The 18,216-nt window shown below is 44.6% G+C and overlaps 1 protein-coding gene across 8 annotated transcripts in view; it reads right to left on the bottom strand.

Moving 5' to 3' along the window:
- Window positions 1-18,216, bottom strand: part of LOC126279103 (dachshund homolog 1-like) — an 854,344-nt gene that overhangs the window by 285,506 nt on the left and 550,622 nt on the right. For all 8 annotated transcript variants that reach the window (XM_049979575.1, XM_049979579.1, XM_049979577.1 and 5 more), the window contains one exon: window positions 13,345-13,554. In XM_049979575.1, coding sequence (XP_049835532.1) covers window positions 13,345-13,554 — 210 coding nt within the window. The remainder of the gene's footprint in view (window positions 1-13,344; window positions 13,555-18,216) is intronic.

Raw genomic sequence — 18,216 nt, 5'->3', positions numbered from 1 at the left:
TATGTATGTAGCTGAAGATGTGGAAGTGGAAAATAGAACTGTCTTTTAATAGATTTATGACTATAAAGTCAGACATGTAAAAGTTATTAAGCTGGATGTTGATGATGTTGATGCTTATGAATGACACTTGGAGGATGTTGTCTGGAGGTTGTACGACCAGCACCAGACAGACATTTTTGTGTGATTGTAACAAAAGTAGAGAAGGTGGAAAGGGGTCGGGGATGGGGAGCTAACTTAGCACGTTCTGTCGACCGTTGGGGTAATGGGAAAGAATATGGTTTCACTTGTGATGTGGGTTAGCTGCAGTAGGATTTGATACGCTGCAGATGGTAGAAACGGAACGACATTAGACAAAGCTTTCTAGTCAGAAGAATGTCGGATTGGTTCTACAGATATGTTACTGTGGCTACAAATGAGGACGCGTAGTAATATGAAATACTGGCATAGTGTCAGAAACGGCAAGAGTAGAAAACCTAAACATAGAAGGTGATACTAGCTGCTAACAAATGATTCACAGAGGCTCAGTTAAAACACAAATAATGTAAAAGAGAAATAAACAGTTCTGCTTATTTACGGTGTGAAACGAACTGTCAGATGTAGAGCCGGATAGTCATTTGTAGTGGAGACATGGAGGCGGCATCTGGCGGCGAGATCTCCAGCACAGCAAATGGACAGCTAATTACAAGCGGACGTCTACAGTGAATGGGCGTTCCTTACCGTTTATCGTAGCCCGGCCTCACCGCGCATTATTCCGTCCGCTCGGAGAAACATAACCACGCGTCGTGTATTACGAACGTGAGAGATAAAAGATATAGAAGCTATTTGGCAGGTATATTAAAATCACATTGTTTGTAAAGGAAAATTTACTGTGTTTCATGTGAAACGGGTGGCTGACGGAACTTTATTACGTCCGACCGGCACTTATCAGCGGCCGTTCGCCGTGATATCTCTCCGCTATCGGAAGAAAAACAGCTGCACTAAGTCGGGCAGCGCAGTGTGCTTATTGCGCGAGCGCAAGTAATTTACCTGCCGCGGGTTCTCACGGCGGGACATAGGGTCGGCGCACTGACGAATCGCTATTTGCTCTAGGGCCACCTGCGGCAGGACAAAAACCAGAGGAGAAAAGCGTACGAAAGACATAGCAAAGCTCTGTTAGTCACTCGCTGAGGGAAACAGAAAACGGCGATGAAACGGCGCACTTTATGAACGTAGGCACCAGTGAATAACTAGGGTCAGGGGTACATCTGCAAGACGAATGATACTGGTCAGTTGGCACCTTGGGAATGTGTACTAGGACCTCTGTTACTGCCAGTATCCACACATTTCTTACGAGACAGTGTCAGGTTGGTCTTGTTCAGCAACGAAAAACGTTTAACTCGAAAATTTCACTCATCAGCAAATTTTACAGTTATTTCGAAAAGTAATGGTCCAGACTAGCTGCCGTCCGCGGTGGTCTCGCGGTTCTAGGCGCGCAGTCCGGAACCGTGAGACTGCTACGGTCGCAGGTTCGAATCCTGCCTCGGGCATGGCTGTGTGTGATGTCCTTAGGTTAGTTAGGTTTAAGTAGTTCTAAGCTCTAGGGGACTGATGACCACAGCAGTTGAGTCCCATAGTGCTCAGAGCCATTTGAACCATTTGAACCAGACTAGCTGTAGTAAGTTTAATATTCTGTACTAAGACAGCTGTTTCGCCTTTACTGACATTTTCAAGTAACCTGCCAATATGACATTGGTGAAATTATTTATATGTATGCCGACTGCGCACATGAATAATTGTACAATGGAATAGTACAATGGTACTCTCGTCTAATTCGATTTGACGTCCGTTTTGATCTATAGTAAGCTGTCATTGTCGAATTCGTAGAGATTACGTGGCAAGCACTAATTATAAATGTATGGAATACGTTTTATCACTTATTTCGTAGTTTACTGTAAAGTACGATTTGTCATTTATTTTACAGTTCGTTTATTCTGATGCTATATGTTTACACATTATAGTTGGCTAAGCAAAGATAATGCTATATTTCACAGTAGACTATCTACATGAAACACTAAACGGAAATACAGACGTTAAACATAATCATTATCTAGAAAATTTTATTGACATATTGCATCACGAAAATAGATAGTACATGTGGAGAATGAAACATAGTCAAACCATAAATATGTTTTCCAGCAAAATCCAGTCAGTGAAATATTACCGTTGCTTAACTAAAAATATTTTGTAAACATATAGCATCAGAGTAAACTTACTGTCAAGTAAATGTCAAATCGTGCTTTATAGGAAACTAACTATAAAATAATCGATAAAACGTATTCCACACGTCTATAACTACTAATTTCATTTAATCTCTAAGAATCAGACAGTCGCTGTTTAGATGTAATTTGAACGTCAAATCAAACTAGGAGCAAGTACCAATGTACTATTCCAGCGTACAATTATTCACGTGGACAACTACAATGCATGCAGATAATTTCAGTAATGTCGTACTCGTATGTTATTTGAGAATGGCAGTAAAGCCGAAACAGCTGTTTTAATAAAGAATATTAGACTTTCTGCAGTTAGTGTGGGTCTTTCCTTTCCAAAATGTCGTATTATAACGTGTAGTACGCTGTGGGCCAAATCGAACGAAAAATACTTGCTGTGACTCTTTATAGAATCTCAATTACGTACCAGAGAAAGTTATACAAAGAGCTTCTCACACCTCTTGAGTCCAATACAGACAGAAAAAAAAAAAAACATATGGTCAATTTTTCTGACAGAGTTTACGGTGAACGTCGTAAATGATACTTAGTGGAACGAAAAAGTAGAGCAAATGTAGAATATGATATACGGTTGTTCATTGGTATCGGTAGGCAGAGTATCGTGTACCAACAATATAGTTTACGTGAAAATCTTGACTCTATCAGATGAATATTTTTCGAGGCTGTACGATCCTAGTAAGGTCAGAATTACAGTATACAACAGGATGTTTCAATTCCTTTGCCTCAGACGCCTTGGGGTGATACACTACGTCCTGGGGAATAACTGTCGTTCGCTGATGTGTCTTTTTATTGCTTTGCCGTCCCTAGGACGACGAGATTCCACCGAACTGGCAGGTCCTACTAACCATGTGTGCTGCATGTATAATCTCCCTACACCAGTAAATTGACAGAGTGAGTTTCAACTCGAAAAGTTTAAGAATGAGTGCCTCTAAGCGGAGAAAACTATTTGAAAATCTCGGCCTACCTTCTTTCTCGCGGAGCGGATGACTGGATTGTAAGCAACATACGTAGATCACGTACGCCGCAGAGCGCCTGCACCCTGCTGCTCTCAGGGACAATATCCACTATAAAAGACGCTTAACATTTCCTGGAAACTTCAGTCAACATTTTGCCTCTAGCAACAGTTGTTCCCCATGAAGTGCTCTGTCACCGGTAGACGTTTGACGGAAAGATTTGAAACATCCTGTATAGCAGTTAGACCCGATATTGTTAAAACTGTTTCACGGTGTTAAACGAATTCAAAAGGTTTACATTATGAAAAAGACGTCGATTTGTTTTTTACCTTGATATCATGATACAGTTCGAACTATGACACATATCGCTCATGTATCACAATGATATTGTTGGTGATTCAGCCATAGAATGGAATTGGAAACTAAATGATTTATAAGTTTTATGTGACGACCTATGCCACGTCTGCCAAACATACATGTAGATGCCGATTTGTTTGGACTGGCTTACACATGATTTTAATCCTTGGTTTTGTGTGTACGTGTGGTTTCTTTAAGATGGATTCAGACACGAGAGAACACGCCCGTTCATCAGATGGATAGTGTATACTGTAGTACATTGGAGTCTAGAGCTCGTTTCAACTCAGGAGCTGTGTTTCCACGTCATATACCACAAAAACCACAGAAATACCCATTCCTCATTCTGTATGTGATAACATTATGCCTTTCAGACAATCCAAGTTTCGAGTCCCCTCTGCCTCATCTTCATTAATTTTACACACAGCGCACTAATGTGGAAGCATCATAGAGCCACGTATGTACGTCGGCTGGTGTATTCAGATTGTAACTACTTAGCCTGTGAAAATGATCAGTGAAACAAATCACTTATTTATCTCTGTCAGTCCTTGTCCTCCGACAGTGGTTGAATACGGAGGGATGCCATAACACGACTTGTTCTTGTTTTTCTTTCTTCTTGTCTGTCGCAACTCAAGGCGGTCGGATCAATAACCGCCCATCTATGGTGCAGGTGGTGTTAAATGATACCCTGGGGTCGTCGCTGATATATGGGGCGTATTAAGTTGATTGAGTGGCAGATGGATAGTTGTTTATTGGCGCTTATTTGCATCCATTCACAGGTGTCCCAGCATTAGAAGACAGACTGCACGATCAAGTAGGCAATATCAGATTCCTCGCGGTAACCCGAAGAGAAGCTACTGAGAGTAGAACAACGTATAAGATGTCCCGTACGGAATAATCTAAGCACCATAATGAAAGACATGATATAGAGAAACAAGCGTTATCAGGAAATCAGTATAGAACTACTTACTAACCATACGGTATGTACGAGGGTTGGTCAAAAAGTAATGCCTCCCATTTTTTTTCTACTTAAAAAAATTAAGTTAAGTGAAAAATTTGAATTTGGCGCTATTCCTCAAACATTCTTCTGCAATCCACTGCTGTAGTAACTTTTTGTGTCAACAGGTGGCAGCACAGCAGAAGTTTGTAAGATGGCCGAAATCGATGTTCGTTTGAGACAGCGTTGTGTGATTGAATTCTTGAATGCAGAAGGTGAAACGCCCATACGCATTCATGAAAGACTGAAGAAGGTGTATGGTGTTGTGACAGTGGATGTCAGCACTGTTAGACGATGGGTTCGTCGTTGTAAGGAAGCTGAAGGGCAAACACCGTTGACTGACGAAAAGCGGAGCGGCAGGCCAGTGAGTGCAGTGACTCCACACAACATTCAGCAAGTTGATGACATCATTCGTGGTGACCGTCGGGTGACTGCAGATGAAGTGTGTCGCATTATTTCTCTTAGTAAAGGCAGTGTGATCACGATTATTAAACAATTGGGGTACTCAAAAGTTTGTGCACGGTGGGTTCCAAGAATGTTAACCGATCAGAATAAAGAGGCAAGGAAAACAATAGCCTCCCAACACTTGCAGCGCTTCCGTTTGGAGGGAGATGAGTTTCTGAAAAAAATTGTGACCGGGGACGAAACATGGGTGCATTTGTTTGAACCCGAATCAAAAAGGCAGTCAATGGAGTGGCGTCACACAAGCTCGCCGAGGAAGAAAAAATTGAAAACTGTGCGATCGGCAGGGAAAGTTATGGCAACAGTTTTCTGGGATACAGAGGGTGTGATTCTGGTTGATTTTTTGGAGCAGGGATGCACAATAAATTCTGTTCAATACGTCACAACCCTCAAAAAACTTAAAGCACGTCTTCAGCGAGTTCGCCCAACAAAATCAATGGCAGATGTTCTTCTTTTGCATGACAATGCAAGACCACACACCAGTCGTCACACCTCTGACGAGATTGTCAAAATTGGATGGGAAGTTTTGCCTCATCCCCCATACAGCCCTGACCTGGCACCATCAGACTTCCATCTGTTCCGACCACTAAAAGAAGCTCATCGTGGGATTCATTTTGAAGATGAGGAGGCCGTCAAAACATCCGTGCGTCAATGGCTTAGGAAGCAGAGCTGTGATTTTTACCGTGCTGGGATACATGCCCTTGTTCAATGATGGACCAAAACTGTAGAGATGGGCGGAGATTACATTGAAAAATGACAAAATGATCCTCAGTGTTGTGGTTTTCAACCTATGTAATTGCATTTAAATTTCCTGACAATTAAACGTAGAAAAAAAATAGGAGGCATTACTTTTTGACTGACCCTCGTATAACACGCAAAGACGTACGATACTGTTAATGTGAAACACAAATGAGTATTATCAACATGCTTCAGTTAACCTTAAATATAGTACGAAGCACTTCCTCCTCATTAGCAAATATGCTCTAACACATAGCGAAACTGAAGTAGTGCAACGTTTTAGTATTCTGAAGACGGACACAATAATTTGAATATGACGAATCTTTTTCTCGCAGTCTCCATTCCTGCTGGTCTTAGCAATTTCGTTCGAAAGTATTAAACTGAAAAACTTGTATTACGCAATACAAGAATTAATCACCGCGTCTAAAAAAGAATAATCAATCTCCGAAACACCCATGCAAATGTAATACAAAAGTGTAATTGGTCCTGATTAATTTGAGTTTTAGAAGAGAACAAACTGACGCGAGATAGGGAAAAGAAATAGTGCGACTTTATTTCGTGGAAAGTGCAATAACATAGAAGCTGGATTAATTTGTACGGGAAATTGAAGTCATTAGCCTTAGACAGGAATGCGCAGGTTAAGTGCTCCGCAAACAACCGGTAAGCTGAACCGATAATGGATGGCAATTCCTGGAATAACTGCGAATAGCACAGTTGTTTTGATTCCAATAAAAGGCTGCGTTAATTGACAGTGTTTAAACTCTGTTCAAAATGGAAACCAACCCCCCGACAGCATACCGCTCGCAGGGCAATTATTGGCTGCACATCGGAACAGGCACTTTCTTTTTTCCCCAACCTACGTCGTATATCAGCGTCATCGGTGACCTGTATATAACAAGTGTTCAAATGTAGTTAGCATCACGGCCGCAACATATGCACTATTCATCACAAAATAACGGGCGTTAATTCCATCGCGGTGGAGCCTTATTTAAACTGTGGGGAATGCCACATAGCCTGACAGAGGTACACTAATGGAAAGCTAGGTAGTTTATCATCTGTATGCGGTACATTCTACGCCATCAAAGTTTAGTTTACAAGTTTTTCGCATTGATTAATCGAGTTCTACACGCTACAAACCTGATGTTTTCTGTCATTCCATATTCATGGCCGGCCGGCGTGGCCGTAAGGTTCTAGGCGCTTCAGTTTGGAACCGCGTGACCGCTACGGTCGCAGGCTCGAATCCTGCCTCGGGCATGGATGTGTGTGATGTGCTGAGGTAAGTTAGGTTTAAGTAGTTCCAAGTTCTAGGGGACTGATGACCTCAGATGTTGAGTCCCATAGTGCTCAGAGCCATTTGAACCATATTCATGAATACACCTCTCTCTCAAAGTGTTTCCTTTGAGCGTCCGTTTTTGTGGTTCTTTACATTCGGTGGTAGTAATCCTTGCCGGAGAGGCAAATCTATGGCTAATTTCTAGGATATTCCGAGGACAGAGCTAAGAGCTATTAAGGACATGGGAAGCAAATTCATCTGCAGTTAATAGCAATTACACTAACGAAAACACAACATCAAAAAGTCGTTTTGCGACATAAACGGATGTTGGTAAAAGTGTTTCTATATCTGAAACATGGTTTCTATTCAGATTTCGCGCTAGTCGCATTGGAATTTCGCTAGAAACGCCACTATGAAGATGCTAATCAGTTTTGCTTTAAACACACACTGTAACACTCGTGAGCGTTAGCTGCCTATGATATTGGACGTGATGAGCTGATGTTAGTTAAGAACGCTTTTAAGGGACAAAGCCGCCATTATCAGTACCTCACTGAGTTAGAACGAGGCCGTATGATAGCGCTACGAGAGGCTTGATGTTTCTTCAGCGATATTGTCGAAAGACTTGGCAAAAATGTAGTCAGTGTACATGGTTGTTAGCAGCGGTCTTCCCTTTCGATCTTCCCGAGAGAGAAGAACATCGCGTCCGGTGTATGGCTCTGGCGCATAGTACTGCATTTACAGCAGCAATTTGAGCGGCAGCTGGCACTATATTTACACATCAAACTGTTACAAATCGGTTAGGTTACTATAAGGACAGCTCAGAACCAGACCGCCTTTACCGTGCGTTCCACTGATCGGAAACCACCGCCATTTGCAGTAGCACTTACTATGTATCTAAATATATTGATTTTGACGTTGACACCTACATCTGAATATTTTTATGATCTAAAGATAGCAATGCTCGAAAACGGTAATTGTAAAAAGTACAATTTATGTGATCGAGACGTACCTTCACGAATAAAGCACTTCACCGTTGCCCCCATCACTGACTTTCTTAAAAAATAACACTCTAAAGGTTTTCAAAATTTACAGAGTTTTCAGGAAAACTTGATCGACGTATTTACTTCGTCCGGTAAAATACTATAGAATGTAATCACATTTTAATGTCGCGAGTACGAGATAGGCTCTACTTCGCTGCTAACCACTTCATGCAGTAATTGAGAGCGATTCTCCGCAGATTTTTTAAATGCCTTTAGCTTCAAAGCCAGCTTTCTAAATCGCTATACTTGAATGCAGTCGTATATTAGCATTTACGCTCTTACAATGCCTCGCAGTTCCCTTGAAAGCCATTGCGCACTCGCTACATTCCTCGTGGGTTTTTCTAAAGAGCACTTTCTGCCTGCAAACAAGTGTGATTATTGGTACCACGAAGAGCTCATAAAGAGTTTCACTTGAGGCTTCTCATGCGCCGTGCCTGTGGCTTCTCTGTCTGCAAGATTTTTCTGCCACTAATTGTACCGTTTAAGCTTTTTGTTCCTTTTTCAGGAGAACTAAAGCAGTTCGCTGCTTCACTATGACCATAAATTCTGTAGCACTTTTACAGGTACTGCCTCGTATTTGCTATGAAACTGCTTACTGCGTCCAGCCCTTTTTTATTGGCGATTCCTGCTGCTTCTATGGAGGTGAAAGGTTGACTACCACAAGAGCCCATATGATGATAACGGACTTGTTTAGGTAAACTGTTTTCTCCTTGGGTACTTGCATTATAAGTTGCGTATGTACACTGATTTGAAAAATCTACCATGTCCAAAAGAGTGACTTCGAAATCCGAAATATGTACAACTTTCCCATCTAGCATATTCTTTCATGTCTATCAGTCTTTTCTAACCCATTCTCTTTAATTATTTCTCTTAAATACTTGACTGTTTGGCCTGTGCCTGTCTATAAAAAGCTGTGGTGCAGTTCTTCCCTGTCAGCGATAAATTTGGTTTTCTCTCCAGAGCTTATTAAGCCAGCTGTACTTTCTATATGTTCCAAGGGATTTGCTTGCATTTCTGCATCAGTTACAATTTCAGATAGTCAGGCAAAATCGTCTTGAAATGCCACTCAGTTTACTACAACATGATGTTTCTTTCGTGCCAAGAGGATCTGTACATCTCGACATTCAATTTTTCATTCTAAGTTTTTACTATTACTTACAACACACTGTTGGAGGGGACTGGAGATAAGCCACTAGGCACCTGTATTTATTTTAAAGTGCTTAGTAATTTTGCCCATGAACTTCACTTTTGAAAACGTGTCTGTAAGCATTTCGCAGATTACTGCTGGGAATTTAATGTAAATGATATATACATATATAATTTATTTTTCAAAGTTATATTGAAATTATTCACAAGCAAGTCTTTCCAGAGAGTACAATATTAATTTGTTGCTACGTAAATAATTGCAAAGATCCCTGTAATTGTTTCATAAAACACATACGTGATAAAATTAAAGGGAAAGGGTACTTGCCATCAGGCAGTTCAAAGTTCCAGCGCAACACTTCGTAGTATGTACTACATGGTAACAAATACAACAACAATAGACACTACCAACTGAGCTTAGTCACTGGATGACTGTGAGAAGTTAGAACGTTTTAGAACTAATCGATAATGGGAATCAGTGTTGCTTTGGAGTAGCATGATAAATAAAGCATTAAATCTAGACCAGGGTGACCAGTCTTTCAGCTTACCTGGGCCACACTGGAAGAACACGAGTATTTTTGGTCTGCCCATAATAAACTAATTTTTAACATTGACAATAATCGCTGAAAAAATGAAAGGCAAGGTCGCAGGTATACACTTAGCACATTTAAGAAACTACTGAGATGTCATTAATAATTTTATATGCAATTAAAAATCATAGAATTAATGTGACGTTTCACTTTGAATTTGGAAAATAATGTATCAACATCAGATTCGATCGTAGGAGTTGCAGTTCTTAGGGTGTTCTCAAGGTGTTCATCTGATATATTGGCTGTATTTTTACACACTGTGATCTTTGCTCTTGAAAACAACTTGTTTCAAAAACATACCTGCTTCCAAACAAAGATGACATATATAACGCATGACTGTGCAGCAAGGGGTATTTGTATCTGGGCAGCTATGGTTTGTAAAAGTCCAACAAAGATACATGATAAAATATTTCCTTTAGCTGGATGTCAGGCAGCAACTCTGTGCATTCCATTTGAAAATCTTCGGGCAGCGTATCTCTGTTGCTTGTGGAAGTTGTCGAATAACTATAAAAGATTTGACTGTTATTTAGAAAATTCTGAAATCGATTTTTCCATTCTTGTATTGCAACCTGTCTTTAGGCCTGAGTTACAGTGTACGGTCACTTTACGTAAACGCAATTTTATGGATTTTTTTCCCTACCAGTCGTGTGACGGATGCTCACTTCTTGGATCGCATTGATACTTGCTTTGGGCCGCAGGTATGACACTCCTGATGTACATCTACATCTACATCTATACTCCGCAAGCCACCTGACGGTGTGTAGCGGAGGGTACCTTGAGTACCTCTATCGGTTCTCCCCTCTATTCCAGTCTCGTATTATTCGTGGAAAGAAGGATTGTCGGTATGCTTCTGTGTGGGCTCTAATCTCTCTGATCTTATCCTCAGGGTGTATTCGCGAGATATACGTAGGAGGGAGCAATATACTGGTTGACTCTTCGGTGAAGGTATGTTCTCGAAACTTCAACAAAAGCCCGTACCAAGCTACTGAGCGTCTCTCCTGCAGATTCTTCCACCGGAGTTTATCTATAATCTCCGTGACGCTTTCGCGATTACTAAATGATCCTGTAAGGAAGCGCGCTGCTCTCCGTTGGATCTTATCTATCTCTTCTATCAACCCTATCTGGTACGGATCCCACACAGCTGAGCAGTATTCAAGCAGTGGGCGAACAAGCGTACTGTAACTTACTTCCTTTGTTTTCGGATTGCATTTCCTTAGGATTCTTCCAATGAATCTCAGTCTGGCATCTGCTTTACCGACGATCAGCTTTATATGATCATTCCACTTTAAATCACTCCTAATGCGTACTCCCAGATCATTTATGAATTAACTACTTCCAGTTGCTGACCTGCTATATTGTAGCTAAATGATAAGGGATCTATCTTTCTATGTATTCGCAGCACATTACACTTGTCTACATTGAGATTCAATTGCTATTCCCTGCACCATGCGTCAGTTCGCTGCAGATCCTCCTGCATTTGAGAATAAATTTTCCAATGTTACAACCTCTCAATATACCACAGCATCATCCGCAAAAAGCCTCAGTGAACTTCCGATGTCAAGCACAAGGTCATTTATGTATATTGTGAATAGCAACGGTCGCACGACACTCCCCTGCGGCACACCAATAACACCAAGAAGATGGCGCTTATTTTTTGCTAAACTACTGAAATTACTTTCAACGGAACCATAATTCATTTCATTAAGCGTGTGCTGTCGCGTCATCTTATAAAATAAAAGTCAGACAAACTTCCACATTCTGAAGCTAGAAGGTCCAGTTTTGTCCGACCGACCGCCGTGGCATCCTCTGCAAATACCGCCATTGAATGCGGAACAGAGGTACATGTGGTCAGTATACTGCTCTCCCGATCTTTGTCGATGTTACCTAGACAAATGTATTTCCGAAGTTTCCTTATTTTACGTTAATCATTTTTTTTTTCGTCAGTATACACTCCTGGAAATTGAAATAAGAACACCGTGAATTCATTGTCCCAGGAAGGGGAAACTTTATTGACACATTCCTGGGGTCAGATACATCACATGATCACACTGACAGAACCACAGGCACATAGACACAGGCAACAGAGCATGCACAATGTCGGCACTAGAACAGTGTATATCCACCTTTCGCAGCAATGCAGGCTGCAATTCTCCCATGGAGACGATCGTAGAGATGCTGGATGTAGTCCTGTGGAACGGCTTGCCATGCCATTTCCACCTGGCGCCTCAGTTGGACCAGCGTTCGTCCTGGACGTGCAGACCGCGTGAGACGACGCTTCATCCAGTCCTAGACATGCTCAATGGGGGACAGATTGCGAGATCTTGCTGGCCAGGGTAGTTGACTTACACCTTCTAGAGCACGTTGGGTGGCACGGGATACATGCGGACATGCATTGTCCTGTTGGAACAGCAAGTTCCCTTGCCGGTCTAGGAATGGTAGAACGATGTGTTCGATGACGGTTTGGATGTACCGTGCACTATTCAGTGTCCCCTCGACGATCACCAGAGGTGTACGGCCAGTGTAGGAGATCGCTCCCCATACCATGATGCCGGGTGTTGGCCCTGTGTGCCTCGGTCGTATGCAGTCCTGATTGTGGCGCTCACCTGCACGGCGCCAAACACACATACGACCATAATTGGCACCAAGGCAGAAGCGACTCTCATCGCTGAAGACGACACGTCTCCATTCGTCCCTCCATTCACGCCTGTCGCGACACCACTGGAGGCGGGCTGCACAATGTTGAGGCGTGAGCGGAAGACGGCCTAACGGTGTGCGGGAACGTAGCCCACCTTCATGGAGACAGTTGCGAATGGTCCTCGCCGATACCCCAGGAGCAACAGTGTCCCTAATTTGCTGGGAAGTGGCGGTGCGGTCCCCTACGGCACTGCGTAGGATCCTACGGTCTTGGCGTGCATCCGTGCGTCGCTGCGGTCCGGTCCCAGGTCGACGGGTACGTGCACCTTCCGCCGACCACTGGCGACAACATCGATGTACTGTGGAGACCTCACGCCCCACGTCTTGAGCAATTCGGCGGTACGTCCACCCGGCCTCCCGCATGCCCACTATACGCCCTCGCTCAAAGTCCGTCAACTGCACATAAGGTTCACGTCCACGCTGTCGCGGCATGCTATCAGTGTTAAAGACTGCGATGGAGCTCCGTATGCCACGGGAAACTGGCTGACAAAGACGGCGGCGGTGCACAAATGCTGCGAAGCTAGCGCCATTTGACGGCCAACACCGCGGTTCCTGGTGTGTCCGCTGTGCCCTGCGTGTGATCATTGCTTGTACAGCCCTCTCGCAGTGTCCGGAGCAAGTATGGTGGGTCTGACACACCGGTATCAATGTGTTCCTTTTTCCATTTCCAGGAGTGTATTTTATGAGATGACGTGACAGTACACCAAGAAGGACTTCCTCTCAAACCCAGCGTCCGCAGTAAGGACGTTACGGAGGTTCAGAAGTAGCTATGCCTAAAGTGAATGATATGTATTACGTTTTGTAGGCAGCAGTGGTTAGTGTGGCGGAGTACTCACTCTTCTCGTAGTTGATCTGGCGCTCCTGCTGGCGCGCGTTGTCGGCGGCGACCTTGAGCAGCCCCTGGATGTTTCGCAGCAGCGTCTCCGTGGAAGAGACTCCCTCGGCGGTGGGTACCCCGGCGGCCCCCAGCGCGGAGTAGTTGAGCGCGTGCGGGGACTCCGAGCCAGGGTGCGGGCCCGCCATCTCGCCCGCGTCGCTCAGCTCGCCTGCAACGCGAACCACCCGCTGCCATTCACCGCCTGCCGTCGCACGTCCCACAGCCAGCCCGTCCTTCGCTCTCACCACTAATCTGGCCCTCCGATACACTGTGCGCAGATGGTGTCCCGCAGCTTCCGAGAACTTCAGAGCAGGTGAGGGCCACCGAGAAGCAGCAACACGACTTTTTGACATGTAGTTTCGATAATACCACCATCTCCTGGTCCGCGCAATCACGTAAAGATGGCTATCTAGGGCGAGCTACACTGCCATATATTTCATTACTGCCAAGAGCTCCTGATAAAACTTTTTTATTTAACAACCAGTTTCGGTACAGAGACCATAATGAGGTTTTGAAAGCCATTTACAACATCATACGAAACTAAACTAAACTTAGCCCGAATGGAACATGAAGGCCCAACGGTACCGACCGGCCACCGCGTCATCCTCACGCCGAGCGACCGCTACGGTCACAGGTTCGATTCCTGCCTCGGGCATGGATGTGTGTGGTGTCCTTAGGTTAGTTACGTTTAAGTAGTTCTAAGTTCTAGGGGACTGATGACCTTATAAGTTAAGTCCCATAGTGCTCAGAGCCATTTAAACCATCCTCACCCCACAGGCGTCACTGGATGCGGATATGGAGGGGCATGTGGTCAGCACACTTCTCTCCAAGCCGTATGTCAGTTTACGAGACCGGAGCCGCTACTTATTAATCAAGTAGCTCTTACGTTTGCCTCACAAGGGCTGAGTGCACTCCACTTGCCAACACCGCTCGGTAGACGGGTGGTTACCCATCCTATTGCTAGCCCAGCCCGACAGTGCTGAACTTCGGTGATCTGACGGGAACGGATGTTACTATTGCGGTAAGACAGTTGGCCCAACACCATATTAGACGACATAAAATCGTTTGACGTCAAATAATAATAGGTATGTATTCGTTCGATAGCACGGTCCGTGCGCTTCGATAGCACGATCCGTGTGCCGACGGCTTTACGGTGTGTGGCAGAGGGTACTTGCAGTACCAGAGGTCGTTCTGTTAAGAATTTTTAGGGCGTCCTCGACCCCGAATTGTCGAGGATGGTGCTCTAGGGTGGAAAATAGCGGAGCTAGAACAGAGCCGACGCTAGAGCCTAATACCGGCACCCGTGGGGGTCCCGACGCTACCTGCCGACGGCAGTAAAAGTGTGTCACGGCGACTGCCGCGCGCGCCAGAAAGCACGTAAGCTATTACGGCGGGCCAGAGCAAACATCCGGCGCGCAGAGTGGCAATCACAGGCTCGCGCGCATCTGATGCTGCGCCGCTAACAAGACCGCCCGTGTAACCTTACAACAAACAGATCGCCGGATAACAACCCGGGACCGCCGGCCGCGCCAACACACCTATTATTATTATACACTCCCATTACCGAAAATGTCTCGTAAACATCTGGACGTAATTAAATACACGCCGGGCTTCTCCCTCTATTGCCCAATACTGCCTTTGTCCGTCTCCCTGGCGCGGCACGATCATTACATTAATACAAACGCGCCATAAATTTTAATACCGAAGCCCGCTAACGAGATATATGAGAAATACCGGCCGCTGAAAAATGTATAACGAAACTAGAAGGAAATTAAATATAGTAGTACAGCCCGTACATTAACTAACAGCTCGCGTGACGTTCGGTGTTCTAAAGTAAACGCCGGTGGAGCGCGGAGTTTAAAAAAAGAAAAGTTCGAGTGGATAACGCTGGAAGAGGATAAGAGAAGTACAGAGAGAGAGAGAGATGGGAGAGAAATGGAGTGTTCATATTTGTAAAAGACGGCAACTCCCGCCGGTTTTAATAGCCGCGGTGGCGCGCACCATTAGGAAACAGAACGCAGCCGGGCGTCATCGCTTCGTTTCGTACACCTAGCAGGGCGTCATCGGCAGGAATTATTGTCCGCCGGCGGGTCGTAAATCGGCAGCTTGGCGGGGCGTCGCCGGGTCACCACTAATGGCGTTCGCCGCCCTAACCGATTCCTCACGATTCGCTTTTATTAGCGCGGATCACGAAGCGTCGTTAACTGCCGGCTACTCCCGCTCTCGAAGGCGGCGCTGCAGCCTTGCGCTAGGTTCGGTGGGTTGCAAGCCTACGACAGTGTTTTGGAAAAAAAAAGTATGGTATCAACAGCGATCATAATTGACTTACTGTATTCTTTAATTCTGTGTGACCGGCACTACGAATAACGTAACTTCAAAGTTTTGTAAGTACTCAAATGTAGCTATTCGAGCTAAAGCGGACAGGCAACGTCTGACCTAAAACACGATGCGTCTAACTTAGGGAAATATAGAAGAGAAGAGAGTGACGGGAAGTGATAGCGTTAAGTATCCCATTTTCATCAAAGGCACCTGTGCTGGAGCAAAAGCTAGGAACAGGATTTGGTGTGGTACCATAGTGATGAAATGTCATCTATCTCTGAAAGCACATCTGATGGTGGATGTACTTTTATTTCCGTGTCTCTGCTACGTATCCGATAGTTCAGTTTACGAACAGTAAGTGAACTGAGGGCCTTTAGGTTGTTGTCACATGCCGTCAAAGTGAGTGAGCTGTGTTAAGGCGTTCAGCTCAAGGTCAAGAGGACTGCAAGGAGGAGATATCATCGACCCTCTATTGATTAGATTTCCTCTGGTTTCCAGATGGCGATTGACCTTCTTCGAGTCTTGGTGTTTCGGCACTTTAGCAGAGTCTAATTGTTGATGAAAGTAAGCAGTGTGGCTCGGCATCTCTGTTTAGGTTTTCCAAGTGATCGTCTGGCTCAGTTCTTAGACCTCACACAATGTTGACCGTAGTAGAACGCACTGTATCCACACTATCGCACCAGACCTTCCTACCCTGCAGAGAATTTTGTACGCATTTTAAAAGAACTTCCTCTTTTCAAAATGCGTATCAAAATCTCTGTAGGATATGATCCTGGTGATTTGTCCAATCAGGAAACTTTTTGTTGGCCCTAGCACGCACTATGACGCTTAGTGTAATGTTCACCGCATGTCTTGACCACTCATGGCTCAAAAATGGTTCAAATGGCTCTGAGCACTATGGGACTTAGCTGCTGTAGTCATCAGTCCCCTAGAACTTAGAACTACTTAAACCTAACTAACCTGAAGACATCACACACATCCATGCCCGAGGCAGGATTCGAACCTGCGACCGTAGCAGTCGCGCGGTTCCGGACTCAGCGCCTTAACCGCTAGACCACCGCGGGTGGCTGACCACTCATCGCCGGTACTGACGGTCTTCAGGGTATTCCAAATGCTGGACAGTTTAAATGTTATAATAAATTCATTTGGAATTGTAGGAACAACGGTCAGTGGACAAACGATCTACGGCAACCGTTCTTGTCCCGAAACAGACTTTCAGGATGAAATTTATGATTAAATTATCGCGTTTCATGACGTAATATCATAGACATGTTACCTATCAATCCTTACGCAGCGTCCGCAACTCGTGGTCGTGCGGTAGCGTTATAGCTTCCCACGCCCGGGTTCCCGGGTTCGATTCCCGGCGGGGTCAGGAATTATCTCTGCCTCGTGATGACTGGGTGTTGTGTGATGTCCTTAGTTTAGTTAGGTTTAAGTAGTTCTAAGTTCTAGGGGACTGATGACCGTAGATGTTAAGTTCCGTAGTGCTCAGAGCCATTTTAACCTTACGCAGCCTATCTATAGTGAAGACCGCCATGCATCAAAGGAGGGAAGGGTATTTTTAGGTATGAAACTAAACTCCATCCGAACAGGCCTTGGAAGGCCCAACGGCACCGACCGGCCACCGTGTCACAGGCGTCATTGGATGCAGATATGGAGGGGCATGTGGTTAGCACACCGCTCTCCCGGCAGTTTTGTCAGTTTCCGAGACCGGAGCCAATACTTCTCAATCAAGTAGCTCCTCAGTTTGAGTCACAAGGGCTGAATGCAGCTCGCTTGCCAACAGCGCACGGTAGACCGGATGGTCATCCATCCAAGTGCTAGACGAGCCCGACACCGCTTAACTTCGGTCAACTGTCGGGAAACATTTTTACGTATACTTACACTTATAGTAGAGTAGTGTGTAATGCCACCCTAATAACGAAATATCTATGTAAGAAACATTACAACTTACGAATACACTTAACACATGTTGCGCAGAATGTGACGTAGTGACATACATCTTGCTAATTTTCAGTATAAATACGTGCTGTGCTACAAGTAACGTGTATGATAAGTTGTGGAGTCTTCCTAGGTTTTCATAAAGAAAGAAGAAAGCGTCCAATATCTGAGGTATTCGACACAGCTAAGGTTGGGCTGTAGGCCTTGAACTAAAACGACAGCAATGTTATTAAGAGAATATCTCTCCACAGGAGCCTCAAGCAAACTTTTGCTGGAATGGTGTAACATAGATAATAAGAAAAGCAGATCGAAGGATTACGAAATAACGGATGTCAACAGGTGTGAACTGTGACAACAAACTCGATTCTCTTAATAAGAAGCGAAAAGGAGGTGGCAGTGATGATGATGGATAAGGAGAGTTAAAACTTCGGCTATCTGCTGGCTGTGTGATGGGAACACATAATTGTGTGTCTCTTGCCATCGTTGTAGCAGAACTCTACTGGAGGGAGAGGGTCCGATTGTGCCAAGCTGCGGCGGCGGCGGCGGCGGCGGTGGCAACAGGTTCGGAACA

This window comes from Schistocerca gregaria, chromosome 6 (genome assembly GCF_023897955.1).
Source record: "Schistocerca gregaria isolate iqSchGreg1 chromosome 6, iqSchGreg1.2, whole genome shotgun sequence".
Classification (NCBI taxonomy): Eukaryota; Metazoa; Arthropoda; class Insecta; order Orthoptera; family Acrididae; genus Schistocerca; species Schistocerca gregaria.
The sequence above is the reverse complement of the archived record's forward strand: the minus strand, read 5'-3'. Positions and strand labels throughout refer to the sequence as shown.